Here is a 27,974-nt window from a genome sequence, read left to right on the forward strand (position 1 = left end):
TTGGTAGTTTTTCTGGAACTTAAGTTTATTGTACTTAGTATCCCTTTAAGACAATGGACATCTCTTGATAAAACAGGGAGAATAGTATTCAGTAAGTGGTCACCAAAAATATCAAGAAGGTATGCATTGGAACATTTTAGAACTTGTTCAATAAGAAAAGACTTTTTAAAGGAGAAACCGTGTAATGACATTCGTGTCCTTTCAAGCACTTCAAAAATCAGCTTCATTCATCTGAATTTCAGCTCTGTATATATGCATTAAGTGGTTTATGAATCTTGTATCTCTTTCAATGCGATAGTCTGCTTCTTGCAGCTGTACTCTGCTGAAGCTAGATATCCAGATTTAGATCTGGAATAGATCAATCCCATCTTCCGAGATAACTGTCATGGCAGAGTGTACTTCTGCTTAATCTTTAATAGGCACTTTCCTTTGAGAGCCTTTCACTTGGAGACAGAAGCAGAAAAGGGCCAGTCTCAAATACTTAAGTGGCAATACTGTTGAAGGCATTGCAGACCGGGAAAAATAACTCATCCTTTAGCAAGAGGGGTTGATTCAGTATGGGGGAGGATTGCTTTGGCAAAAGGAATATTTTTTTTTTTTTCCAACATAAAAGGCTCTGTAAACCCAGATGTTTTTCCAGCAAGGTTTGGTCTTTTATGTAGTATTCACACAATCCCTTAACTGTGATAATACTGAGTATCCTTTTGTAGTTTTCAGTCTAACTTACACAGAGGAGTCGACAGAGCAGGAACGCGTGCTCACAGGTTTGTAGTGCTCCTTTTGGGTTTTTTTAGACTATCTCACTCCATTCAGGATTATCCTAAAAGAACTAAATCCATGTAGATGATGTGAAAGTGGCAGTTCATACAATCATTGGCTGTGCAGGTGAGTTTCAGTTAAATTCTCCTTTTTAATGTTTGTTTAGGTGTAAGAAGCTTTGAAATAACATCCTTTTAGGAAAAAATGCAGTAGTGCTGGCTTGTATCTTTCAGGAAGCAAGTTAGAATTTTTTTTTTTTTTTTTCTTTAAACAGGTTTAGTGCAAATTTCTTCATGTAGGTTCACCAAGGCACTTGGATCATGTTCCTTGCTGTTCGATGATCAGAAAAGTAGCAATTATGATCAAATATTCTCCTGTAACAGGCCATCAGACTCCTAATGCTTCTTGTTTATGGTGATGTCCCAGCAGCCAAGTCTTGAAGGGTATGCAATTTAAGTATTAAATTCCTGTTGCAGAAATAGCACTAGAATTCTTCATTACCATACGGCTTTACTAAATAAAAGCATAGTCAGGAGCTTGGATTCTGGCAGATTCATTGGAAGTAGTGCTTACAAAAATTCCTATGTTAAAATTGTATGTTAATGTTTATATATAAATCTTTTACTGTCTCAAGTTCGTCAACTGAAGATGAAAACACTATCATGATATCATTCTCTCACAGAATAGAGCTGGCACAAATATGAGTAACACTGCAGTAGGAAAAAACTCCCGAGTGGCAGAGAAGGTGCAGTACTGCTACTGCAGGAACAATGGCTGCCATGGTGGGCAAATACCTAGAGTGTGTACATGTTCTTAGCTTTCTTCCTGCTTTTCAAGATTCCCTGCTTTGTTAAAACAGAGTGGTGTGAACGAAGCATGATTTTGCAGCTGTTTTTTCCTTTGGCTCTAACAGTTTTGAACTCTGTGGGCCAGAAATGGAAGTATGTTCTGGAGTTCCTGATCAGAAACATTCTTATTTGTCCACAACTTAGGCATGACGCATTATGCACAAATATGTTGTTTCTGAAAGCAAGGTGTAAAACCACATTGGGTTAATGTGTGCCCTGAATGAGACTAGGCATGTAGCCTGGGTAGTAAACTGAAGGTCAGCATCTGTTCCTTTTCCTTGATTCCAAAGAAGGGTACAATGAAGCAAGTGTCCTGCTAAACGCATATAGGCAGTCCCTTCTCATCTGTCCAAATGTTAAGGTACATAAAGCCAAAGCTAGCAAAACCTGTGCGAGAGAGAAGTTTTGTGGGGAAAAAGCTTTATGCTGAGCCTGACGATTTGTGGCTAGGACCACAACTGCAAGCTTACAAAAAAGCCCAGAACAACAACAACAAAAAAATCCACTTTAGTTTGTAGTGAATGATATTCTATTGTTAATAGGGTCAGTGCAACAGAAAGGAGATCCCAGCATCCTAAAACGAGGGGAAGGGAACATTCCTAGGCCTGTAAAGCATGTCATGGCCAGAGTGCCTGGGACAAGTAGTGCAGTGCATTCTAATGAGACTGGATCTGCTCTGACTTAAGAACTTTCTCCCCTTGCCAAAGTTCAATGGTTATGCTGCTCCAGCAAAACATTTAAGATCTTCAGTTGCGTTTGAAAGATGCTGTGCTCTTCGGAAGATGAAACCAGCAAAAAGAATTGGTCTTAGAGTAGTTCCATCATATAATAAACATTCCCTACTTTTTCTGGAGAACTACCTTCCTCACCATCTATTTTAGATATACTGGTAAGGACTGTGCTTTCTGTATTCCTTTACAGCAAGTTCTATAAAAAAACATATTTCAGTCCTCTTTGAGGACAGGAAGGTGCACTTTGCATTGATGGAAGAGGACCAGTCAGTTCTACTTCAGCTTAAGACAGGGTTTCTTTTCACCACTAATACCTGTGGATGACTATTCAGTAACCTCTTGCTGAAAACAAATGGTAGATGTCCTCCTACATTCCAGGGCGAGCTGTCCCCTCAATCATTTTCTGAGGAACTGGGAACTTCAGTGCATGAGGGATGGCCCCTTTAGTTGGGGTTTTGCATCATGTTTGCCTCTTACAGTTTGGATTTGGGAGTGGACTGGAGCAAAATCCTCATGTCTAGCAGTGCTTTCTCAAGATAATGTGCCATGCGGGCTGCGTTTGTGTCAGCACAGCTGTTGAATGCTGAAATTGCAAAATTGATGTGTTCATCCATAGGGTTGTAACAGATTCCATAGCCGTCTGGAACCACGGGACCAAAACACATCACACAGTCTGTCTTTGCTGGGACCTGTGGAGAAAATGTGATTAGAATCTTCTAACCAGCCAGAGAGAAATGTGGCCATCGAATACCAACAGCGCTCTCAACAGCAGAAGAAACTGCTGTCTCATGGAAACTATCTACAAGAGGGCCTTTTAGGTCAGACCCACTTACCTCCGCACACATGCTGGATTCTGCCATTTAGCATTGATGTGTTTTCCTATGCATTTGAAAAGGAGTACTTCTCCCCAAGATAAGCTTGTAGTAAGTCACAAGTAAGAATCACAGCACAGCAGATCCATGTAAAGCTATTCTGGCAGGTAACTTCAATTGCTATCACTTGCAGGTAGACACAAAACCCTCCTAGTGATCTTGGCCTTGGTTATGCTGGTGTTTTACAGGGTTGAGAGGGACAGAGGCAGCTATAAGATCAATCCCATAAAGCTGCAGATCTGGTGGCAGGTTTAAACATTTCTGTCCCCAAATGAAGATTAGTTTCAAACAGAAGGAAACGCAGGAGAAATACAGAGAAGAAAGGCAATGAAAACAGAGCGCATTTCCAGCTTTGCTCAGGTGAGTCCTACCTGGCTGGTTGAGAGATTGAAGTGCATTGCAACAGCATAGGCTGTGTCCATGAACAGTTCAGGTATGCTCACTAGGTCCTCAATAGCTTGAAGCTTCAAGCCTAAGAGGTGGCGGTCTATTGCATTGCCCCGTATTGCCTGTAAGAAAGGAAGACTAGATGAAAGCCTGTCTAGCAGACAAGCGAGCAAAACTATCAGTCTCTTTCGGTGAAAGAAAAAAAATTTCTAAAAAATCTCTAAGTGTTGAAAGTTAGAAGGAAATTAGATCTTGCCTTCAGGACAAACTGTCATCCTCATTTGTAAGATGAAATTAAAACACGCACTGAAACCAACCTTACAGTTCCTGCCTATGGGCTCCCTCTGGTTTAAGGGGTCCTCATGTATCTTTGGCATTTATCAGCAACAGTGGCAGTGAGAACTGAAACTATTTTCATATTTGATTCTCTCCTTTAGGTCACAAGGGACACTTAAACCACTAGCTAGAGAGAAAGCATTCAGTCTGTGGCCTAGAGTACTGTCAGAGCAGAGTTAGACTTATGCAACAGCACTAACAGCCACATCACTATGTCAGCAGAGAAAGCTTTTAAAGTCATCTTTCACCAGGACCCTCATTTGCTATGTAAAACCCAGATTCTGCATAGAGGACACTCACCATATCCGTGTATTCCCTGTGGGCCTGGGTAGCTCTCCTCAGCAAGTCTGTTTTCTCCTGGTCCTGAGAACATACAAATCTGTCTGTAATTACAGTTTTTCTGCAGAATGGAAAACCTAATTTTGGCTGTTCCTCTAGGATAGAGGGCATTTCTGCCTTGTGTGTCTATACTAGACTAATTTTTAGATTTACTAGATTTTATTTTTAAATCATTTTGTTTGGCTGTGTTACTTCACTCTGAATGGAGTTCTCAATCCATCAGTATCACAGCTTAGTTTGAGTCGCTAAACAGACTTTTAGAGGAGAAATACTTCTTTCTAGTGGGATTAGAAAAGTCCACATGTTGTTTCCCACGCTTTCAACACATGTGAAAGGAAAGCCAAACGAATCCCAGGGTGTGTAATTATATACTCCAAGCTATGGTTTAGCTCAACTTCATATTGGGTGCAGTTCTGCTCAGCTGAAACCAGCTGACACAGGATTAGCCAAATAAGCAGCTTGCTTCTTTTTTCTGGAGTGGAGTCCTCTTACTCCACTTCTTTGAGATCCTCACCGATTTGTCAGGGCTGTCCATCGATTGCACAAACTTCAGAGAGTCTACAGAAGTGGAGCGAATGGTGTCTGTGCGGCCTAGGCGGAACATCCTTAGTGATGCACTCTCATACGTGGCACAGGCATGGCCGTACATCCTGTCAGATGAAGAAGGAAGTCACAGAAGTGAGTTTGTCCTGAAAGGAATGGCCTCTAGTGAAGCATAAGAACTGGGGGGAAAGGGAAGACTTTATGTGAGTGAGTCTGACAGCAGATCTCTGATGCTTCCTTACTGTGACTGTACACACACAGAGGGGTTAATCTGACCTGTTGCTCGGCAGCTGCCACAAGTGAGATTTGCTGTTCAGCCCCAGTGCATGGGGAAAACATGGGATTTAGGAAGCAGGCCATGGCAGCCTGTGAGAGACTTGTCCATGATGCCTTTATCGAGCTCACATATCTGAGTCTGATGGTGAAGGGGTTGAGAAGTTACCTACTGGTGGTCTTACCTGTAATATGCTAGCTGCAAGGCCAGCTGGATAAAAGCATCAGGACTTATCTTCTCTGACTTGGGGAAGGTTTTCCCAAATTGATGAAAGACCATGACTTTGATATCTAGGTCTTCAACCATTCTGCAAGGAAAGAAAGAGGAAGTGTTCCTTTGCCCATTTCTTGTTCTTGTAACATAAAGGTATGGACTTTGCTTTCACAAGGCTCAGAGAGAACAGGTTACTTGGATCTGATCTATACAGGGACAGAAAGAACTCAGTCACATGCAGACTTGTTTGGGCAGCGCTATGGAGATGAAATTTTTTGGCCATTACTGAAAATATTCCCCAGGGCAGATGTGTGTGCGTGTGTGTCTGTGCTCTAGTATCCCTAGTTAGATCTAGCAAAGCCTTGCTATTTCTCAGTGAAGTGGGATAGATCAGCAATTACCCGCTTCTAGCACCTCTGACTTGGTTCCTGGCAGGTGGCTTCAATGTTTTTTTCAGCTGGGTTCAGTGTTGTTGACCCAAGAAGTCACTGGGGAAACTCCCTGGCTGCAGTGGGGGAAGCCTCATTTAAACCACTGACACATTCCAAAACAGTGGACGTGAATTAGTCACTCACCAGGCCTCCCTGCTGCTTCATACTTACATGTTGATGTTCTGCTTTGCCTTCTCTATGTCGTTCTTGATTTCTGGGGTGATGTTAAACCGCAGCTTTTTGGGCATCGGCAAAGGAATCATGGGCGATCTTACCAGCTCAGGTTTCTTTCTGCGTAGAGAAATGATTATGTTTAACCAGACCTTTAACATGAAGCTCAGGTAAGCACACTAGAGCCTGGGATCATCCCTAACACCGTGTGATACTAGTCACAGGCTGGAAAATTCTTCACAGTGCCATTACAGTGGTTTTTGAAGGGTATGAATGAAATGTCTTCTGCGCCTTCTGCCCAAAAGAAATACTGGTACCAGGCAGAAGTCCAGTTCACTGTGAACAGTGTAATGCCCTGAGAATGGAAGCAGTAGCAAAACTGATCAGGGTAGCTTGGCCGTTCAATTCTCTTTGTGAATACAAGAACTGCAATACCTAATTAGCATACCACTACCCTTTCTCCAAAACAAATTCTTAGGAGGTGAGCTGTGAAGGGGCATGTTCTTGGGGAAGCAATAGGTTTTAAACCTATCTCCAATGCTGAGGAAAAGCAGAGGAGGCAGGACTCACGTGTACTCTACGATGTGATCCAGAAGAGCAACAATGGGTGGGCCTTCTGAGGGAGCGTGCTCATATACAAGACCACAGGAGCCATCTTCAGCAATGATGAACTATGAGAGAGGCATGAGAGGACAGTGTTGAAGAGACATTCAGCGTGTGAAGCAGGAGCTACCCAGAGAGATCTTAGTAGCTTCCTGCTTTGTATCAGAATAGACAGTGATCCTATCCTTGTGCGCTGGAAAGGTAGCGCAGAGGTATCTTGTTTAGCAGAACAGCAACGGAAGCCTTGCAGTAGGTCTAGATCTGACAGCACTGTTAAGAATTTTGCAAAATTAACCGTATCCAGAGTGTGCCTGATAGATATATTGGTGTGCTCAGTGTCCTGGCAATACAGAGTGGTTCAATGGGTTTGATATGCTTAGATGCACACATAATACGTGCTGACTTATCCTTACTTTTCAATTAGCTGGAACATCTAAGCTTTATCCCATCAATCAGGAGTTCCAGATAGGAACAAAATGGCTGAAAACATTATAAAGAGTTCAGGTATGAGCAGAATCTTTTGAAGCACCATTGCTACTATCCACAAGCCAGGATATACCAACTAATGAAGGGGAAGCTCAAATAGCAGCTGCTGTTAAAGACTCTGGATAAGATTGAAGAAGAGATCAGAGGGATGCTGTGGGATGGCAGCTGATGTTTAAAAAAAAACCAAAACAAACACACCATTGGGCAGCTTCTGGCAGAAGCAGGAAAGTGACAAGCCTAGGGGAGATACAAGGAACAGACCTCCCCGCGTTTGGGCTGCCTCCAAGCAGATGAGGCATTGTTCACCGCAGGCAGAAAATTGATTTACAAGGATTACAAAGAATTGCAATGCTGAATAAGCGTGGGCAGAGGCAATACAAGAAACAAAAGTCCCTGAGGCAGGAACGAGCGCTTGTGGTGACTGCAAGGGAAACTATAGGAACTCATACTGTCAGCCACCACGCCTTGTCTCCCCTGTTTCTCCACTCTCTTGATATGAGGAGAAACTTCTTGCAAAAGTATTCTGAGATTTCTTGGACCTTTGTAGTCTCAGAAAAAAAGCATCTCCTCCAAACCCATGTCTTCCGTATCTTTAGACCATCAGCACTTACTTGAAGGGTTTTGTCAAACCATCGGTTCCCACTGTTCCAGCGACTGCCTCCACCATGCAGCATCTGAGCGGCCACACGGCTCTTGTAGATGTCGTCAGACACCCGTGGCATAGGTGCATCGAGGCAGACAGTGCAAATGCTCTTCTCAATTGTACGCACAGATTCCTTGTTGGTCTTATCTGGGAGAGAAATGAACAGCAAAGAAGAAATGGGAGTTAAAAAACTTGCATTTTAACTGAAGGAATATTTAAATTTGAAAGAGCAGGTCTGAAAGACCCAGGCTGGTTGGATTGCCATTGTAATTCAATACAAAATTGGTCATATTGGTGCATACAGTAATTAAAATGGTAGCCAGCTGGGTTGTTACAGATGGGAACATGCTGCATTCACCCTCCTTTTTTTCATGGTTCTTACATCCCACCCATTTGCAGGGCAACAAACTCCAGAATTTCAGGTCTAACAAACCAAGCTTCAGACTTCATCTGTGTACCTTCTAAAACAGAAATAACAATATTTTGCAATGAAACCAAGTTGCTTCTTTGCGGTGGAAAGCTCACATTATCTGTCCAGAACAAGCTTCCGAAGGAAAGAACTAAGCAGAGCACAGCGGTGCGGTTGGTAGTTCAACCATTCATGGTGTTTGTTAGCACTTGCACGTTATGAGCTCTACGGACCTTTCAGAAGGTTGTTGTAGGCTTTTGCCCAGCTGTTTCGGTGGTTGGTGGTGAGGATCCCAATAGGTTCTTTGTTTGTCTGGAGGGAGGTGTTCCATATCTTCTCCAGCTGAATGAAGAGCTGGTCAGTGGTAAGGGGACTTCCATCACTGTTGTAAACATCCAGCTCAAAGAACTGAAGGTGAGAAGAGCAGAAAAGGACAGAGACAGAACATGAAAGATCTTTATTATCCAGCCTCAGAAACATGGAGCAGCCACTTTGAGGAGGTAAGACCTAAGAAGCTGACTTGTAAGCAGACCTTTGAAGGATGCTCCGAATTGAGAGCTGAGTCCAACTTCCCTTGCAGGTTTTAAGAAACTCAGATTAAGAAGTAACGAGGGCCGAAACACATGAGGAATTCCCGTTTCTGAGACTCACTGATGGTAGTAGGGCTTGTTATCCAATTTCCACTTGGAATTTCCAATTACAGACATCATCTCTGGGCTTTGAGAGTCAGAAATTGCAGGGATAAGAAACAGGAAGAGAGCGTTTTTCTGCCTCTACTGCCTGTTGCTTGCACACAGCAATCCCAGCTTTTGGCTAGCTAAGGCCAAAGGGGATAAAGGGAGCAGGAGTGAATCCCTGGTGAGGCAAACCTTGTGGGCAGAGACTTCCTGTTCCCTTTCCTCTAGGCTACAGCTAAATGAAAGGGACACCTGCATCTAAATGAACCTCCTTGAAAGCTCAGGAGCTGCCGTACCTGGAAGTTGTGAACCACTGTGATGTGTCTGGACTGCTTTTTGCCTTTAGCGTAGTTGACAATGGAGTCCCGCTTGGGCCCAGGAATACGGCAGGATGAGAGGATCTGGTAGTACTGGTTCATGCAGAGGGGCTTCCCACCCAGGTGCTCCACTGGGAGGGTCTCACTGGAGATACAGCAAGGTAAGGAGGAAGGGGAAGAGAAAATACAGCAGTGAGAAGCCCTGCATTTTCCACACAAGGCAGGCACAGACTCAGCCATGCAGCTCCTGTCACTCACTCCAGCAAGTCCTAAATGTGTTGGTGCTGACAGTGTAAAAAAGGCGCGGTCCTTCCCAACTCCTACCAGCTTTCTTAGTAGGGACTACAAAAAATGTCTGTCTGTCAGCCCTTCATTTGGGAAGGGGAAAAACGCTATCTTCTCTGTAACGCCAGAGTAATAGATCTCTGGACCTATTACATAGCTTAGCATACAGAGAAGCCAGGGTACAATATAGTGGGAGATGTACTGTTTCCGATGAACTGGCCAAAAGAGGTTTTCAGCTATAATCTTGAGTGGCAGGTGTCTGATGTGCTATCTGTGACTCATGAACTAGACTGGGACTCAATGGATCACTCCAGCTACACTTCTCACGGTTGGCCCTGCGCCTTGTCTGAATTTGGATGTAAAGGTGTGATGTGGTAAGATGTTGGTAAATGTATTTTTGGCATATAAAGAAGGCATGTTCAGCAGAGGTTTGTTGGTGATCAAAAGAAGAAGGGTAGGGAGGAACAAGTTTCCCTAGAGTTCATCCTGTCTAGCTGGGAGATGGGAAACACCAGAAACCCAAAAGAAGAGAAACAAATTCCTGCTGCCTGAGCTGTAACTTGTTCTGTGGGCAAACAAAAGTATGTAGCTCCACAGGACTGTCAGTCAAGCTCTCTCCCTCTAAGCATGAGCACGTGCCAGTTAAAGTATTATGGTAAACAAAGAACATGAAGAAAGAAAAGTAAATTTGTTTTTTTCCAGTGGTGGTCACCTTGGCAGTGAACAGTGATGTTAATTACAATATCTCTTTTCAAATATGCGCTGTCTGCTCTTGCCTTTCCATTTGGAAGGGAGATCTACTGGCTAAGCTCAGCCTCTCTATGACAGTAAGGAACACGTGAGAAGTCAGGAGGGTCACTAACTCACTTGTCAATCATAGTCTTGAAATCCAGGATGCCCTCGATCAGCTTGGCAGCAAACCTGGAAAAATATCAAACGTGACAAGTTGAGATTCAAATGCAAAACATCTGGGGATGAGGAACTAGCTGAGGAGGGCTAGCAGAGCTCCTCTCTGCTCCTTAGAAAGTTCAGCCTTTCTGCCAAGCCCCTATTGTGCCCATCTCTGGTTAGCTGATACAGCCAGGCGCTGGGGTTGTGATTTGAGATTGCTGGATAGTCCTACCATGCAGCACTTTCTTTTTTTATGTATCTTACTCTATAACCAAGGAACTCTGGAGAACTTTCAAGAAAGCAGGGTTCAGTCCAGATGCAGTGTTTTTTACTGAGATCTTGTGATTTTATCACATCCTAGTTCTGAGTCTTAGCATTAAAACAACAACAAGAAAAGACGATTTCTGTCCTTCCCTGTCCAGGGGCCACCTCTGAGTTTCAAGCCAAGATGCAGCTGTATGTCCCTGCATCCAAGACTCACCACTGCCGACTTAGTTCCTACCCGATGAATGTTCTGCTAATTCAACTCTTAAGAGCATTCCTTTGGCATTGAGGGATCTGAAACAAATGCAGACATGCTGCATGCTGACACCAAGGTGTTGCATTTACCAGGATCGACATAAACGCTGCTGGTGCCAACTCCCAGTAGGGAGGGAGGCTGTGACAAGCCACATCAAACTGCTTAGCTTGGGCATGACGGGTTGGCCTGCTCTGACCTGGGAGTTCCCACCCACGCAAGGGAGGAAGGAGGCAGGAGGTTACTGTGACAAGAGGTTGCAGTCAGATGAGCTTCAAAGGCTCTAAAGTGGTGCGAGCATTTGGCATTTGCAGGCAGTGTCATCTAGATTTGCTCAGCCTACCTATCCCTAGTAAAGATCAAAGGATGTAACTTCAGGAACCTAAGGGCTGTTAAACAAATAAGGCATCCTGCAAAGTAATTTTCAGTGGAAGTTTTCCAGCCTTACTGCAAAACCCGAGGAAGTAGAACAGCTGGGAAACAGCAGTCAGAGAGCCTGCGTTCCTTTGCAGAGAGCAAACAGCCTGGGAGCAGAGTTAGGCCTTGAGGGGGAGGCAAGGGAGAGGTTAGCTGACTTGTTTTCAGCCAGCAGTGTTGCCAGATTAAGGAATGGAGAATTCGACTTTCTAAACTTGCCTTCTGGTTTCTGAAGCTTTAGTTTCAACCCATGCTGTCAAACTTTCTGCAGCCAAAAACTCTCTAAACACACATTTAAATAGTATTTTACATGGGAGCTCAGATTCTCATGCAGCTGCTCAATTACACTGGCTGGGGCACTGGTAGTGTTCCAGATCTTATCTTCTGTTTGGATAACTTGAGAATGAATAATATGAGAAAAAGCTTTCAAAGGCATTTGTCTAGTCTGGCACTGTCCCTGTAAGGCTCACCCTGTGCACCCCTGCTCAGGTGTATCCAAGGGAGTGGAAGGGAGGATTTGTTCTCAGCCTTACTGCTCCCCTGGCTGGTACTTTCAATCTGCCAGAGCAGCGATGACTGGTAACTGTGGCGAAGGTAACCCTGCATAAAGGTCAATGCCAAAGTTTTGCAGGTGGATTTAACACAGTCGTGGTGGTGGTTAAAAATTAAAGGGAGCCCACAAAGAAGAGAGGACATGTCAGGGTTTGATTGCAAGGGAAAACTGGGGGTGGAGAGAGGCTGGGGACTGTTAAGTTTTCCAAACCATAAATCCCCAAGTAAAATGACACAACAGGGGCCAGTCCCCTGCAGGAACAGACTGGCTAATAGTCCCTGCAGCAGGTTCTACCATCCCTTTAAACCAGCAAACTCCAGAGGCCTTACTGGTTGGTCTCCCTTATGTGCCTGGGCTAGTTTTTATGCCTCCTTTAACTGCACATACGCTCTTAGTGCCTCATAGTCTTTAGTGTGTCAGATACATCCTCACAATGCCTCCAGCCAGCAATGTGGCCATCTTGCAACGAAGATCTGTGCTAGAGCAAAGACTAAAACCTAGGTTTTTAGTCCCTGAACCACCGGACTCTTTGGTTTCCCTTCTTGATGGAATATTTAGTCTGGTGCAACCAGGAGTGTCCTTACAGCCTGGCAGCGTTTCCTTATCCGTGCAGCCCTCTTGCACAGCTATCAGACTTGGGGACCATGTGCTAATTACTCTCTTTCCCGATCAGCCTGAGCGCACTTCTCCCTGTCCAGCAGCTCATCCCATCTGAAACCTAGGGGAAGGTAGAAAAGGACTTTACCTGAGCTGACCTTGTCGATCCAGAAAATCCTGCTTAGGTAAAACCACACCTGGGCTGGAGTGGACCACAACTGGCAGGCGATACTCCAGGTAAGCTGTCTTCAGCCACCAGTCTGAGAGCTGGGACGGAGAAAGGCAACATGCAGGCATGGTGTCTGCTGCTGTTTGACCCAAGCCCAGCTGAATGGTCTCAGCATCCTGCCCCCAGTTCTGTCCCATACTTTGCAAACTGGTTGGGTTTTACGCTTTGCGTGTGGAAGGGTAGAGGGGGATTTGCGCAAGGCAGTGGGGGCTCTTGGAGCAGGGCTCGAGCAGAGGGTTTCCTTCAACTTCCTGGGGCAGCTGTGTGATGCTAACAGGTTAGAGGCTTCAGCAGCCACAGACAGGATCACTGACTCCCTGTTCTGCCATAAAACTTTCTGTTCACCCAAGTCCTGGTGAGGAGCTTGCACAGCTCAGGGCGGTCAGCAGCAGACTGGTCATGAAGGTGATGCCATAGAAACGCAGGTGCCGGTGGATGCAGCCAGGACATTGGAGGGGTGTGCATCAGACCTCCACCCTCCCTAACCAGAGCCTGGGGCCAGAGTCCCGACCTACCCAGTTCTCTGTTTTCTTGGCTCTTCTCTCCAGGCCTTTCTGCAGCCTCTCCCCAACGCCTCCTGGCTTGCGGAACTCAGCCACCAGCTCCTGCGTGTGGTTCAGCTCCTCCTCGCTGATGATGGGCTGCAGAGTCAGCAGGTAACGGTCCAGCGTTTGCTGGAGCGGCGGCACGGGGAGATGGGGCAATGCTTCCTGGTGAAGTTGGAATCTGCCTGGGATCTTGCCTAAAGCTGTCGGCTTCAGCAGGCCATAGGGCCTGGCCTGCAAAGCACAGAGCAAATGTCGAGACAAAACTTCCCCCTAATGTGCGCGAGGTAGCAAATAACCTGGATCTGGGAGTCTCCATCCCAGCCTCTCGGAGGGCACACGGGTGTCTCAGCATGGGAGCAGAGCACACAAAGCGCAAACGCAAGGCGCAGGTCTACCGACTGCATGCTAGAGATGGTTGTAGCACATCCAGAAAAGCTGCAAACAAGAAACTTGATCTCCCAAGATACTGATTCTCAGCTCATCAGAGGAAATGCTGCCAGGTTAATGATACATCTCCCACGCTCTGAGCACCTTCCAGCTGAGAGTCTCCATGCGTTCAACAAAGTCAAACCCTTCCATCCCATGGAAAGTGGGAAGAAAGTAAGTTGTGAAAGAAATATCCATCTTACATACTCTGTCAGAAACTGTTTCATTACTTCTTACAACAGTGTAAGGCTGGAAAATTAAGCAGAACCCTTGTGCCAAATCAAACTACCCTTTGGGCTTTGAGGAGGCAGAATTTAGGTAAGTTTGGGGCAGGATTAAAATGCCTCTTCTCTGACTGGACAGGGATCAAACATCACCAGCAACGGTCAGGGAAGGATTGGCTGTGACATGTAGGCTTTGAGGCTATTGTCCTTTGTGCTGGTGAACCTCCCAGTTATTAGAGGACCCAGCTATATTAAGAGAACCTCTGTCCCATTGTACCAGTATGGGACTGGCCAAATTACAGGAGCTTTTGGAGAATGGAACAGGGAGAGCTGTTCAAGAAATTGTGGGTGATGCCAACAGGCATCTGGGATCTGATGGGGTCATGTGGGAGTGAAAGCTTTAAAAAGCACTGTACCATTTTCCTGGGTGGAGAAAAGAAATGGAGGAAACCCAGTTGCTAACCAGGAAATTATCTTGCCAGTTTTCCCCCAGAAGAGTAACAACATCCTTTTGGGAGAACAGGGTTGGACACCTTTGGCTTGAAGATGTTTAAATTGTAATCTAGAGGTTTTCAGTTCCCTCTGCTCCTCCCCTTCTGTTGGATCTACTGAATCAGACGCTCTCCTACAGGACTCTGGACTTTGCATCCTCAGTGTACTGAGGATGCAGAGCCAGTGAGAACATGCCCTTTGATTTCCAAGGCAATGAGAAAATACCTGTCCCCCCACCTCCTCCCAGCAGTTAAGCACAGAGAAGAAGAAAGAGCTAAATATGCAAGGTGGCAAAGCCTCTGCGGGGTGCTGAGCCCCCAGAGAAAATGCTCTATGCCCTTTGTAGGACCTGGCAAGAACTATGGGATCAAGGATCGAAGAAGCAAGAGAAGGGGGAATTACTGAAGCATGAAAGGAGAGTGGGGCTGGCAAGAAATGAAAGGTGTTAGTCATGGCAGTGTGGGCATACTGTACCTTCTGGGCTTGCTTCTGCTTCCTATCCATGGCTGGGAGGACAGAAAAGATCGTAAGCCTCTCCCTCGGCCTGTTTCGGTTTCCTCTTCCACCTGACAATGTGCTGCCCGTGCAGGGCGTCACCTCATTAGTGAACTGCCATATGACTGCTCTGATCGGAGGGCTCAAGGCCAGACACAGGCCCGGGAGAGGATGGGGTGATCAGACCATCAGGTTGCATCAACTGCCGTGAAGGCGCCTTTTGGGAAGCCCTCCCATGGCCACTGACCGTCAGTCCTGCATTGCCTGGTCAGTGCTTGCTGATCAATACTGTGTGGGCAGAGTCTCCCCGATCAATAGCTCTGGGCCTCCAGCCATGGCAGAAGTGAGAGTGCTGGGGACGGTGTTCCCTCAGCCTTTGCCTGGACCGTGAAACTACAGCGGCTGTTGTGAGAGAAGCCCGAACATCAGGCAGGAGACGCCTCAATTTACATCCTGGAAGCAGGTGACAGTGTGGGCTGTCACCAGGCTGCGGGGAGGACTTATGTGGGCGATGGGGGATTTAGTCCCTTTGCTCAGGCAAAGGTGGACAGAGGGTGTTGGGTGAGGACAGCTCTCCCGCAGGAACTAGACAGTGACCCAGCATCACCGTAGGGGATGGTAGGATTAGTTGGAGATGGGAGTAAATTCAGTTTGGGGCTACACGTGGTATCTTAACTGCCCTCATGCCTCCTGCATGTGTGGTCATTATTGCAAGCTGAGACTTTGGGGAGTTCTGGGTTGTCAACCCTTAAAAAATAAAAAAGTACCTCCAAAGCAGGACAACAACAGACCTGTGCAGTCACAAGGAATATCACCCCCTCCTTCATGTCTGTCTAATCAATTGAGGGGCAGACAAGCAGAGTCTTCTACATAGCTAAGATCAAGCATGATGATTCCAAACAAACAGTTTCAGATTTTCCCTGGGGTAATCTGAAAAATCCCAAACCAAATTAATTGAAAACACTGCAAGGTAAAATGTGGAGTGGATCTGTATCTTTCCTCTTTTATGTCCTTTGCTTGTTTGCTTTGAGGTCAAACTCAAGCATTCGGTGGGAGGAGGAGTAGTGATCACAGCTGAACAGAGGAGGCAGCTGGCAGCAAAGAGAGCAAACAGTCCACCTTTCCTCACAAGCAACAGGGAAAACGAACACCAGCAGAGAGTGGGGCGTGCAGACATGGCCAGCTCGCGGGCTGGCATTGCTCCTGAGCCACGTTCCAATGCAGCAGATGACCTTTTCCAGAGCCTGCAAAGCTGGTGGGAAATCCACCTGCAGCTGGCAGGCAGAAGGAATTTCAGAGCAGTGTCTGATTCCCAGCACGGCCACATTTAGTGTCAGATGACAGAGGTTTGTCTTTTTCTTTCATTTTAAAATTAGAAGCTGGAGACCCCTCAAGCCCAGAGACAACCAGCCCTGCCTGGCCCCTGAGAAAGTGGCTCCGGGAGCGAATCCATCATGTAACTGCTGTCATCCCGCTCTGCCTCCTCCTCCCCGGGGATCCGTCAGTGCTTGCAATAAACAATTGCTAAGGCCAGGCGTGCGGCTGACAGCTCTGCCGTGTGTGTAAGCTTCCCCCGCTTGCAGGGAAAGGCGCGTTTTAAAGGTGAAGCCTGCAGCCATAGATCGCTGCTACTCGGGCTTCCCTCGCGCCTGATGCGCCATGGCCAGCATCCACCTTCCCTGCTGCCACCCTGCCCCAAGCCCTCCATCGCTGGCGGACCCTCCACCGCGCAGCGCTGCCTCAAGCCATGTGAAGAGACCAAGCCGGCTCGGAGGATTAACTTGAGCAACGTCCCTGCCCGCCACCACCCGGGATGAGCAGCGCTCTCATGGCTCGACAGCGGTGCCCAGGCCCCTTCCAACCCTCCTCACAACCGGGACGGTCATCCGAGAGAAACGCACGCCTGCAGCGTGCCTCGACCGCCGTCCTCACGGTCCCAACCGAGGAAGCCCTGTTCCTCCTCCAGGTTTAGGGAGCGGCGCTGGACCCCGACAGCAGCAATGCCGGGGCTGGGGCCAGGGTGGACCTTTGCGCCGGAGCCTTGCGGTGCCACCTCCCGCCCTCCTGCCCCTTCCGAACGCCCCATGGCAGCGCCAGGCTGCAGACTGGCCCCCGCCGCAGAACCAGCGCGGGCGGCGGGGCCGCGGCCCAGGTCCCGGCCCAGGTCGCCGCTGACCACCGGCGGCTCCTGCTCGCTGTCGAGGCCCGGGGCCGGCCCTGTGCCACCCCTCCCCGGGGCCACCCGGCCGCCACCGGTCCCTTCCCACCGCTATCTCACGCCCCCCCATCCCCGTCCCGTCACCGACCCGCTGCAGGCCCCGCACCCGGTGTCCCCGCGGCGCCCCCGCCCTCGGAGCGCGGCCGGCACTTACCACAGCCCTCGCCACGAAGGCCAGCATGGTTCCGCGCCCGCCCGCCGCCCCGGCCGCCGCAAGGACAACGGCGACACCGGGCGCCGCCGCCCCTCTCGGCCGCCAAGGGGCGGGGTCGCCACACCGCCATCTTGGAACGGGGCGAAGCCCACGCCGCCATCTTGGTGAAGGGCAGAGTCCCGCTACAAGAGCAGGGAGCGCCGCGGCCGGTGTCGGAGCGGGGACGCGGTTCCGCTGTCAGATGCTTTCTCTGTGAGTCAGTGACAAGAGTCCTACTGCGCCTCCTCTCCCCTCCGCTCACACCCGCTCCTCGCCGCGCCCCACACAAATATGGCCGCCCCGCGGTCCTGTGTAGACAGGAGGGATCGTGCAACGCACAAACAGGGCGGCGTGGGCCACGACGGTGGCCGGGAGGGGCCACGCCACCGGCTGACGGCCCCGGCAGTGACAAGGCCGGGCGGCGTGCCCCGCTCAAAGATGGCCGCCGGAGGCTTCGGCGTGTCCGGAGGTGAGAGGTGAGGGGTGGCAGCGGCGGTGGCCGGGCTCCGGGAAGATGGCAGAGAGCGAGCGGCGGGCAGGTGAGCGGCGGCCGGGGCGGCGCCGCGGCCTCCTGGGCTGGGGGCTGCGCTCGGGGCCCTTGAGTGGTGTCTGCGGGGCCGGGGTGGGCCGCTGGGCCTCCCGCTGCAGTGGGGTCCTGGGGCCGAGAGCCGCGGCTGCGCTCAGGGCCGGGCCCTGCGGGGCCGTGCGCTGCCGGCACGGTCGGGGCCTGATCCCCAACCCCCGGGACGGGCGGTGGTCCCGGGGGGGTCCGCACCCCGCAGCAGGGATCGGGGCTGCGAGCAGCCTCTGTGCTGGGGGCTGGCAGGGCGTGCGGGCCCGTCAGGCGGTGCGGCTGGTGGGGTGCAGGCTGCTGGGGCGGCTGGAGTCGGGGCCCCCGTCCTCTGCAGCCCATTTTTTGTGACTCCGTTTCCCGTTGCTGAGGCGGGTGGTGTTTGCTGGCGTAGAAGGTCCATCTCACGGCTGAGTTCGATTTCCCCCTCCCCACACCACGAGAGTAAAACTGAAAGTGTCCAAGGTGCATCTCATCATAAAACTGACCCGTTCAGCTCCTGCCTCCATTGCACCATTGTTTTTGGACTTTTTCTTATGTATTTGTTTCCTAATATTGTAACCCTGGCAGCCCTCGCTGTGTTTCCTTCCTTGGGTATCTATGGTTTCCTCCCCAAGAGGAAATGCACAAAGTGTGCATCGGAAGAAGTGATGGTTGAGAAACAAACGCAAAGAGATGAAGCAAGTTCTGTGATGAGACAGAGGTTGGGCTAACACCTGCATCCCCCCAGTCCACGACACTGCCCTGGCCACCCCTCTGGTCTTGATGTATCATCTGCATTTATGGACAAGTCAGCGTTTGCCTTTTTACCCCACTGCTCTGGAGATTTTCATTGTTTTCATGTTACAAGCTCTTTTAAAATACGTGTTCCATCGTTATGACGCTAGTCATCGTGAGTTGTGTGCTGAACTTTCGGAAGAGGCACATGGGTCTTGCATTTGAATTCCATGCATGTTGTTCCTCTTGTGCTGGAATTTTTACTGTAACTTACGCACAGGAATGAACCAAACGCCGTAACACCTGAGGCAGGTGATGAGGCTACATTTGTGCCGTAGATGGGGAACTTGAAAGGCAGAGAAGTTAAATGACTTTCAAAGGTTATAGTAGGCTCTGCGTGGTTCCTGGGGCTTTGGATTCCTTTTTCCCTGATCTGCCTGCTAGACAGCTCTGCTCTGCTGCAGAAAAGGCTGCTGATGCTTCTGGGCAGTATTCTCTGTGTAAATGAAGCTAATAATATTTTAAGGAATTGGAGTTCGATGGAGGTTTTTTTAGGGAGCCAGTGCCTGAACTTGCTGTAGTGTGGAGAGCAGTTGCTGAAGCGTTGCCAAGGTGGCTGGTGCTGAACAAATGCCTTCAGATTTTCTAGGATCCAAAAGATGAACTGGGTGACTCTAACAGAATCCATAAATTGACATTAGCACCCAATTTCCTTAACAGTGGTCTGCTGCACTGCCTCTTGCTATTAGGAGTTGCACTTTTAGAAGCATAATGCAAATTACCTCTGACCTCACGGAGCATTTCTGGCTCCGCCGTGTTCCGTTGCGGGAGCGCTGGCTGAGAGCAGAGCTCTGGAGAGCGTTGGGTAGGGGCCACCCTTATAGCAGGGTTGGGTTCTTGGTTCAGATGCCAGGGAAAAGAGCCACTCTAATGTGTTAACAACTTGCATTTTCATTAAATATTATATGCTGGGCTCTGAGAGAGCTTTAAAATTAAATGATCTTCATAGCTTCCACCTGGAAGGGGCTGTGTCCTGGCATCCTCCAAGCCCCTGTGCTGCCTGGACCAGGGGCTGTGGCTCTGGACTGCCATCTATTGAATTGTTCCAGCTTTGTCTTTGCAGCAGTTGTCCTTTTTAGGGGAATGCAGTTCAGGCTTAACACCCTAAAAACAAGGAACAGCTAGTCTGTTAGGAGAGCTCAGTGCTTCAGAGGCTTGTCTTCACTAGACAGAAATAATTAAACTAGCTGAATGTTGTCTGTCTTATCTCCTGCACCAGCGTCTCTGTCCAGATGAGAAATGCATCTTTAGTGGTGAAACCAAACATAATGCCACTTTCTGAAGCCTTGCAGCATCTGTAGGAGTTATATTATCCGGGGATTGGGAGGATATTGTTTGGTGAGGAGGACTTGGTGAGATAATGGCACAGGCTGGGATGGATTTGTTTGCTTTCTGTCTCCTGAAATAGTGAATGTTGTTTTCTAAGAAAGGAAGATAAAGGATTTCCTCTTCTCCGCTGCTTCTATTTTACCTCTTCTTTGCATCTCCCAGGCACCTCTGAGGAGGTGACTCCTCCTCTCCAGCAGAGCTTCATGATCCCCAAAAAGGAGATAAACATGGTTTCCGACATGGCCAAGTGGAAGCGCTCTCAGGTATGGCTCTGGGGTCAGGGAAGACTAGTAAGGGCTTATTATACTTCAGTGACAGCCAGGTTTGGTCTGGGAACAGCCACAAGGTAAAGCAACTTTGGGCAAGTAATGGAAAATTAATTGATTTGTGTTTTAAAGCAGAAGAGTCACCGCCTGTTAGTAGGAAAACAACTTGGCAGTGAGGTGTGGAGTCTGGCAGCCAAATGTACCAATAAAGGAGTGAGCCAGGGAGAGTCCAGAGGTTGAGGGAGACCAGAGATACCTAAAAATTATGACTGCCCCCCTCCTAACATGCTAGACAAGAAGCTGGTAACTATTTCATCCTACCTAGCCTGTCCATTATATTAAAACTGGATTCACCCAGCACTGTTTGAACTGAGCTTGAACACAGTCCTGCTGCCTGGCCCTCTAATAGCACCAGGCTGGGTTGGTTCCTGGGGCCTTCCCGCCTTGCTGTACTGGAAAGGGCTCTAGAGCTGAGGCCTTCAATTTCCTGGATAATTTTTGTTTACAGTATGTGTGGAGCTGGTGGAACAGGCAGGTTCTTCCCTCTCTGCCTTTGAGGGGTTGGTGTGTTAGCCCAGACTTGCCCCACCTCTTAAGAGCAAGTTCTCGCTTGATCACTGATCTGCGATGTCTTAAAAAGAAGTTTAAGTTATAGTCAGGTTTCAAGCACACCTCTGAGTGCAGCTGCCTTTGTTAAGTGTCTTGGGTTTAAGGACTTGTTCCTAGTCGGGATTTCTGTGCAAGAGGGGCCCAAGGAGGGAGAGGTGGCAGTGTGCTAGCCTGGTGTTTTCAGAGACTTAGAGCTGTGAGGCTGCACTGGGTATAGCGCGTCAAAAGAAGTGAATTTAAAGAGAGGTGCAGTGAGGAGTCTGCGCTATCTACGACTTCTACATCATGCATGAGCATGGGAGAAGTGTAGCAGGAGGAAAAGGGAGATAATGGTGCAGGTCTGGGAGATAATGGTGCAGAGCAGGATGTCTGGGCACAACTGAGACTCTGCAGAGCCAAGGAGTTTGAGTTGGACCTGATAGGAGGCAGGGAGCTGAGGGAATGATTTTGGGGGCAGTGTGAGCATTTTTAGGATTCTCCTCTCCGTAATTTTTACAGTGATGCAGAGTTCTGAGTGCAATTGCCATCTGCCTCTGATGTCTCCCAAAAATAGCAGTAACCTCACAGCAAGCCCTGCACCCTGGGTATCTCCAAGAAAGCAGTGTTGTGTGTTGGGAAAGGTTCCCTTGGTGTGCAGGAGTGCTCCCATGCCTCGTTGCTTGTTCAAATAGACTGTGGGTGTTCACTAATGCCCTGCTCTCTTGGGTGTGTTTACAGGCATACGCAGATTACATGGGCTTCATCCTCACTCTGAACGAAGGTGTCAAGGGCAAGAAGCTGACCTGCGAATACAAAGTTTCAGAGGTAGGAGAGGAGTTTGGATCCCCTGGTTTCTCCTTTTCTGCCTTTTTTTTTTTTCTTTTTGGCTGTACAGTGAGTATGTCCTAGGCGAGGAATGAGTTGGCAGCTTATCTGGGAGCCAGGGAGAAGAAATGCAGTTGGTTTATGCTTGGGGATGCAAATGTCCATCTGCAGTCCTTCCCCCAGGATGCAGATGTGCCTGCTGGATGGGAAACCAAGCAAGTTACAAGTGGACAGAAGCTGGTGGTGAAAAGGAGGATGCAGAAATTACATGTTTTGACCCCATTTTCACAGTCTGGCTTCAACCAGTGATGTTTTGAAGATGTGGTATTCCCTCCTGGCTGCAGGCAGAAGGCTGAGATGTCTGTATTGTTTCTATTCTCCCGCTGGCCTTTCCGTGTGTCCTTGGGCAAGTCACTTGTCTCCCTGTCCCTGGGCTTCCTTGTTGCTTAGACTGTGTTAACAGCACTGATCGTCTCAGCCCACACTGTAGCTGAGCTGTGCGAGGTCTGGTTTAACAGCGTGTGAGCTCAAGGCATGTCAGTGAGCGGACCTGCCTTGCCAAGGGCTGTGCTGAAGGCTACGGAGGGCTGCGGAGCACGCAGGAAGGCTGGGCTGGGACTGTAGGTTTAGCCGATGGGGCAGGATTGCCCTTTCAAGGTGTTAAGCAGAAAAGACCTATTTTTCCCCCAGCATTAATGTGACTGCCACCCGCTTCTGTCTGCTGCGTGGCTGTTTTTAATGCCTGTTCACCTTATCAGGGCACGACAAGATCGTTTGGAGCCAGAGGGGAAGGGCAGGCACCCTCAGTGGTGCTACTGCCTGGCCTCAGCCATGCTCAGGGCTGGCCCGAGGTCTCCCTTGGCGCTGCCATGACCTGCAGAGCATATGTTGGCCACCAGTTTTGCTTCTGTGTTGCACGCTGGATCCCCCTCCCTTGTTCTGCATTACAATGAGGAGATTCTTGGGTACATTTTTACTGTTCAAACTTATCACGGCTGTGCAACAAAACTGGGAATAGTCTAAAAAGATGCAGGCAGAGTGGGAAGCAGGCTGGGCCCTGTGTGTTTATAGCTTCATTCTGATGTGGAAAGGCAGCCTACCGTGATCTTTAACCTAGTCATTTATGTTTGAAGCTGGCATGTTAAGTCCATGTGTGAATGAGAAACTTGCTTGTAGTTCATGGAGGGGATCAAGGATAATGAGTCCCTCCCTAACATGCTTTATGTCCACCTTTTGTTCCTTCAATTCAGTAGAGACTGCTGTCAAATGCTGCTCTTGCTTTCCACTGTTTGCATTTCACCTTTGAGTTTAGTCTTTGTCATGATCTCCCTCATTCCTCACCATTCACAGAGCAGTTCTAGGGAAACAAAGCATTAAAATTGAGCAAAACAAAGGCAGAAGAAAACCCACCCTCTTTTGCCAGCCACTTTGAGCTGTCAGCTATCTAGGAAAAGCTGTATCAGGGCTGTGTCCGTGCAGCAGATCTCTCTTGGAGTGAATGTTTTCCATCTGCGGTCCCAGTCCAGGTGACAAACAAGAGACACGATCCTGGCTGCCTGGGAAGTGACAGGGAACATGTCTCATTCCCCTTGCACTGAGGAGAGCAGAAGCCTGTGACTTAAGGCACAGGTGGAGCATCCCCAGGGTTGCCTTGTTGATGAGGTTTCCTGCTCATGCGAGTTCGTTTGTAGATCAAACTGCTTATCTGTGCTTTTAAAGGCTCAGCCCCTTGTGGCCTCTGCTTGCATCTCTGCTCTGCTTTCTTCTCTTTTGCCGTACCTGCTGCTGGTGTGCTTTTGTGCCGTCCCATCTTCCTTCCTGATCAAATGCTGGGGACGCCTTCCTTTGGCAAATGACCTCCTGGAATCCTTTTTGCTGAATCCGTATCCTCTCCATGACTTACTGCTATTGCTTTGCTGTGGGGGAAAAAAAAAAAAAAGTATGTTCTCCTCTGCTTTGAAAGAGACAGCTTAATGGTTTCCAGAGTAGTGTGTGTCAATACCAAGCTGTCTGCTGGAGCAAGAGCTGGATCCTTTGGGGGCTGAGCCCTTCTGAGACTTGCTGAGCCCTTCTGAGACTTGCTGAGCCTGCTCTGCTCTTACTGAAAAATAGCATGGAGCTGTCTGGGGTTTTGCTGGAGGCATCTGACAAGTAGTGATAGCTGAGCTGTTGTTTAGGACTCTGGCATAGACGCTATGTCTGGCACAAGGTTGTATGACTGATAGGCTGTGACCTGCCTTCTCCTCCTGGAGGGAGTGCCATTCACATGGGGATCTGTGCAGCGACTGCTGGGGCTGCAGCCTGGAGCAGTTTTTCAAAGATGTGAATTTGATCGGAGGAGCAGTGCAGCAGGGAAGAGGTTAATTTTGGTCATGCAAGGAGCAGACCTTCCCTTCAAACAGCTGGCTGCAGTGGGGGAAACTGGCTGGTGTTGTGGCTGTTCTGGTTCCAGAAGCGAAGTGAGAGGCAGCAAATGCCCCAATTTTAGCAGCTCCCCTCTCCACCAGGGCCTGAGACACGCACAGGGTCAGGCTTGGTGTCCGCAGGCAGCTTTGGCTGCCATGATGCCTTCTCAGCACCTCCGTCTGCCTGGCCCCTGCTCTTGAGAGATGCTGACAGGTCTCTGCTCTGTAGGAGGCTCTGTGGTTTGCCTTTGGGACTGGTGGCAGACTCAGGGTCAAGGAGATGCAAAATCAGCACAACGAGAAGACCAGGGAGAGCTGGGGGGAGGCTGTCCTTGCTTTGATCACAGGAAAGGTAAAGCAAAAATAGAGCTTAAAAACCCAGCCAGGCAAAACAAGGCTGCAGTGGTGCTGATGGTTGTGTTCCCGTAAGCCCTGCTCTTCCCCTCCTTCTCCCCTGCTGGGGTCAGCCCTGGATGCACCAGTTTCCTCTGCTGGACAATGGGAAGCTGCTGCTTTTAGTAACCCCCTTTTCAAAGGGCCTTAAGCCCAAAATGAGCTGCATCTCTTTAATTATTTATTGGCATGGCTGAGCCAGCAGCTGAGTCCTGCTCTCCCGTGTTCAGTGGGGCTGGGCTTTTTAATCCCTTTAAAGCAAGCAAGTGGGGAAGGGGAGGTTCGGCTCTAGACTCTCGAGCTCCCCAAGGCCTGCGGGCAGATCTGGGGAGGGGGAAGGAGCCGGTCCTTGCCAGCCATTTATCCAGGCAGCACTGAGTGCTTGCTGAGAGGGGTTTGAAATACGGTAGCTGCTCGTAATGAGCTGCTGGTGCCGGCGGATAAATCAGCAGCACGATTTAATTATTTAATGCAACCCAGTGCTGGGGACGCTGTTGCTTAATTAGAGGGGAATGCAATAGCCAGGAAGGAGTAGAGCTCAGTCCAAACCTGGCCCAGTGCAGTGGGGAGATGCTGGGTTTCTGCAGTATTTTGGGCAGCAGGGAGCTGAAGCAGAGGGGGTCATGCTGCCTCGGTCCATGCGAATCTGGGGCACTGGCTCATTAGCGGCTCCAGCTTGCAGCCTCACCAGGGCACCAAGAGCTTCTGGGCCCCCTTGTCCCTTGGTATGTGGGTCTTTTGTGTTCCTGGTGTGCTCAGGTCTTGTCCTCTTTCCCAGCCCCTAGCTTGGCTCAGTGGCCAAAGGTCCTGTGGGATGGGTGGATCCCTCTCCTGCCTGTCCCACTTCCCGCTGGCTGATCCCACCATGCCCTTGGCTCCTGAGGAGCTGCTGTCTGTGGGAGGCTGTGTCTGCTGTGACACCCTTCCTCCTGGGAGCGGAGGGCATGGGGAGCGATTCGAAGCTGGTTCGGTGGCAGCACGGCGCTGCCATGCCTGTCTCTCCATCCACCCCCTTCGAGTGGCACTTCAAGGGCTAGAAACTTGCTGGGCTTGGCTCTTTCCTCATCCTCCCAGCAGGCAGTGTGAAGAATTGAACCACAGCCCAGGAGACCAGCCGGCTTCACACGGTCGATGCCTCCAGCAAAGTCAAACCAGCCGCTGCGTCTTCTGTCCTCTTTGTCCCCTTGAAGGAGGAATCCCCTCTCGAGACAGAGGAGCCTACATTGCCCGGGGCCTGGCCAGCTGCTGTGGCAGCTGACAGCTCTCCGGCTGCTTAGAGTCGGGTGAGGAGAATCCCAAAGCCTCTGGCAGGCTTGACCAGTTGTCAGCAGAGCCTCCTAAAAGTGTTTGGGGCTGCTTAAAGTGTTGCCTACGGTGCTGCCTCTTGGTGCGTGGGGTGTAGCCGTTCCCCAGCTGTATGGGCAAGGCACGGAGGCAGCTGTGTGCATTGAGACGTCATGCTGTATCACCTGTTGCACCTCTCTCTTCCTTCATGGCCACAGCAGCGCCTCCTCCAGTCACTCTCATATGTCCTACACAGGTTCCTCACTTTCTCCTTCCAGCACTAGGTGTAAGAGAGGTGACTCTGTTGTCTTGCTGTTGCATTTGTCTTTCCATCAGCTTTATGTTTGTATGGAGACATTTCTCTTGAGAGCCAAGAGCTTCTCATGCTTGCTCTGATGAGACCACTGGTGGGTAAACCAGGCTGCCTCTTCCCCTGGGTAGGTTGTATTTTACCATGTGCACTGGATACCCTGGGAGGGAGCTGCCTTGGCAGTCTGGCTGGTATGAGTTTGAAGCAACAGGAATCAAGCTGAGACGGTTGACTTGCGATTAGGTGCTGCTGCACTGGGTGCTGTACAAATGCTAACACTACTGCTGCTAATCCTGGCTCCTAAGAGACACTTCAGGACAAAGGTTAGAGGCCTTGAGAAGGGCCTCTAAATCACATCGTCAGCCACTGGTGCGGATATACGGGAAGTGCTGTGCTGTATCCCATAGGGAATGCAGGACCCTTAAGATGTAGAGCCTGAGTTTTGCGCTGGAGATCCCTGAATTGTGTAGCACTTCCCTGCTTCTCAGTCCTGTATGCCCTACAGCTAGGAGCTTGCTGTAGCTCTTCTCCCAGAGGTTTTACAGCATAGTGCTGTTGGAGCTTATGAAAGACTGTGTGGGCGACTGGAGAGCCTGCCTCAGGCTGGACTTTGTACTGGACGGATCTTCTGAGGGGAAGGACAGTCTTCCTGGCCTCTATGCATTTCAGGGAGGGTTGGTCCATTCAATTTCTGCTTGCCACCCTTAGGAAGAATGGCGTGGGCTTTAACAACTCCAGTCCAGGCAGAGATGTCGAAGTCTGAGGGACTGTTCTCTTTTATGTTACCCTGACCCCATATCATCTTTGTCTCTGTAGCCCATTGAAAAGCTGGTGGCTCTTCTGAACACCCTTGACAGATGGATCGATGAAACCCCACCAGTGGATCAACCTTCTCGCTTTGGGAACAAAGCCTTCAGGACTTGGTATGCCAAACTAGAACAGGTGAGCATGTATTTCACATGTAGTCTTACATGCAGCTCCTACAGAACTCCTGACGGGTAGCAGAGTGGCTCGGTCATTGTGTGGCAGCCAAGCAGCCTGCAGAGGAGTTGCCGAGATAAGCTGTGAAGGATCCCCCCTTGATATGCATTACTTACCCCTGACCTGGTGCTGTCCTCTCCTCTTATGAGAGCATATGGTCTATGTAAATGTTCTTGGCTGGGTCTCCAAGTCATGGATGGTCTGTGAGGGCCCTCCAAGTCCAAGGAACTCCTTTGCTTTGTAACTGCCCACTGTGTCTGCTAGCTGATGGGTGGCACAAAATCAGAGGAAGGTTGTGAAACTGCTCAACTTCAGCTCAGAGCACTTGCCCTGCACCAAGCTCTGGGGGTGGCATAGTCCTGGACCCAACGGCAATGAGCTTGCAGGTGGTCTGCTGCTCCATTAATGCTTTTGTCCTGGAGTTGACTCAGTGGGTAACTGGGTTGATGTACTTGGATGGTGAAGTTTTTTTTCCTACGGGATATATGTGGCCTGGGTAAGTGTCAGGACAAGCTCTCCCTGAATTGCTCCATCTCTGGAGATGGCTTCTTCAACAGGAGAATTTCCTCATCTGTCTTGCTGGCTTTGGCCATTGTAGGAGTGCACCATTGCAGCTCTCACTCTGCAATGGTGTCTGAGCAGAGGGTGACTTGCTCCTGGCGACTGTGACAGGTCTGCACTCACTCAAGGGAGTCTTTTGTGTCTTTCAGGAAGCAGAAAAGTTGGTGGCAACAGTGATCCCCAAGCATTTGGCTGATGCTGCACCAGAAGTGGCCGTGTACCTGAAGGAATCTGTGGGGAACTCCACCCGCATTGACTATGGCACAGGTACCTGGGCATGCATGCTGGCTGAGACCTGAATTCCTTGCGTAGTAACCCTTTGGAGCATGGTGCTGCATTTATTTAAATGTGTCATTGCCACTGTTTTTTAGTGCCAGCTTGATACAAACACCTTCCTTCTAGGGCCTCCTCATCCCTACATGCAGTGTGAGCTATGACTGAGAGAGCTGGGGCTGGGAGCAGGGCTGTGCTAGAGCTATGACACCCTTTTCGTGTCTTATCTGAGGAAATGTGAACCAAGCTGTGCAAACCATTCTGGGATAAGCTGTGGGAGCTGCTTT

General features: G+C 49.3%; 2 protein-coding genes across 5 annotated transcripts in view; one reads left to right on the top strand and one right to left on the bottom strand.

Annotated features, from left to right (window-relative positions):
• CRAT (carnitine O-acetyltransferase) lies at window positions 1–17,353 on the bottom strand. 3 transcript variants are annotated; one of them, XM_075112519.1, is made up of 15 exons: window positions 17,086–17,353; window positions 14,693–14,784; window positions 13,044–13,307; window positions 12,448–12,566; window positions 10,192–10,245; window positions 9,019–9,184; window positions 8,279–8,453; window positions 7,605–7,783; window positions 6,475–6,575; window positions 5,905–6,024; window positions 5,274–5,396; window positions 4,787–4,922; window positions 4,234–4,296; window positions 3,582–3,719; window positions 560–3,027 (listed from the first exon to the last, which is right to left on the bottom strand). In XM_075112519.1, the coding sequence occupies exons 1-15, from the start codon at window positions 17,243–17,245 to the stop codon at window positions 2,812–2,814; spliced, it is 2,106 nt and encodes a 701-aa protein (XP_074968620.1). In that variant the 5' UTR covers window positions 17,246–17,353; the 3' UTR covers window positions 560–2,811. The 3 variants fall into 3 exon arrangements, with proteins under 3 accessions (XP_074968618.1, XP_074968619.1, XP_074968620.1); XM_075112517.1 differs by lacking the exon at window positions 14,693–14,784 and having other exon boundaries at window positions 1–3,027; window positions 17,086–17,223; XM_075112518.1 differs by lacking the exon at window positions 17,086–17,353 and having other exon boundaries at window positions 1–3,027; window positions 14,693–14,879.
• PTPA (protein phosphatase 2 phosphatase activator) overlaps window positions 17,220–27,974 on the top strand; it is a 25,937-nt gene continuing 15,182 nt past the window's right edge. The window contains exons 1-5 of one of the 2 annotated variants that reach the window (XM_075112528.1): window positions 17,220–17,663; window positions 19,964–20,064; window positions 21,394–21,480; window positions 26,689–26,814; window positions 27,564–27,681. In XM_075112528.1, coding sequence (XP_074968629.1) covers window positions 17,639–17,663; window positions 19,964–20,064; window positions 21,394–21,480; window positions 26,689–26,814; window positions 27,564–27,681 — 457 coding nt within the window. In that variant the 5' untranslated portion in view covers window positions 17,220–17,638. The remainder of the gene's footprint in view (window positions 17,664–19,963; window positions 20,065–21,393; window positions 21,481–26,688; window positions 26,815–27,563; window positions 27,682–27,974) is intronic. The other variant, XM_075112529.1, reaches the window with a different exon arrangement.

The sequence above is a fragment of the Phalacrocorax aristotelis genome, chromosome 17 (genome assembly GCF_949628215.1).
Source record: "Phalacrocorax aristotelis chromosome 17, bGulAri2.1, whole genome shotgun sequence".
NCBI classification, from domain to species: Eukaryota; Metazoa; Chordata; class Aves; order Suliformes; family Phalacrocoracidae; genus Phalacrocorax; species Phalacrocorax aristotelis.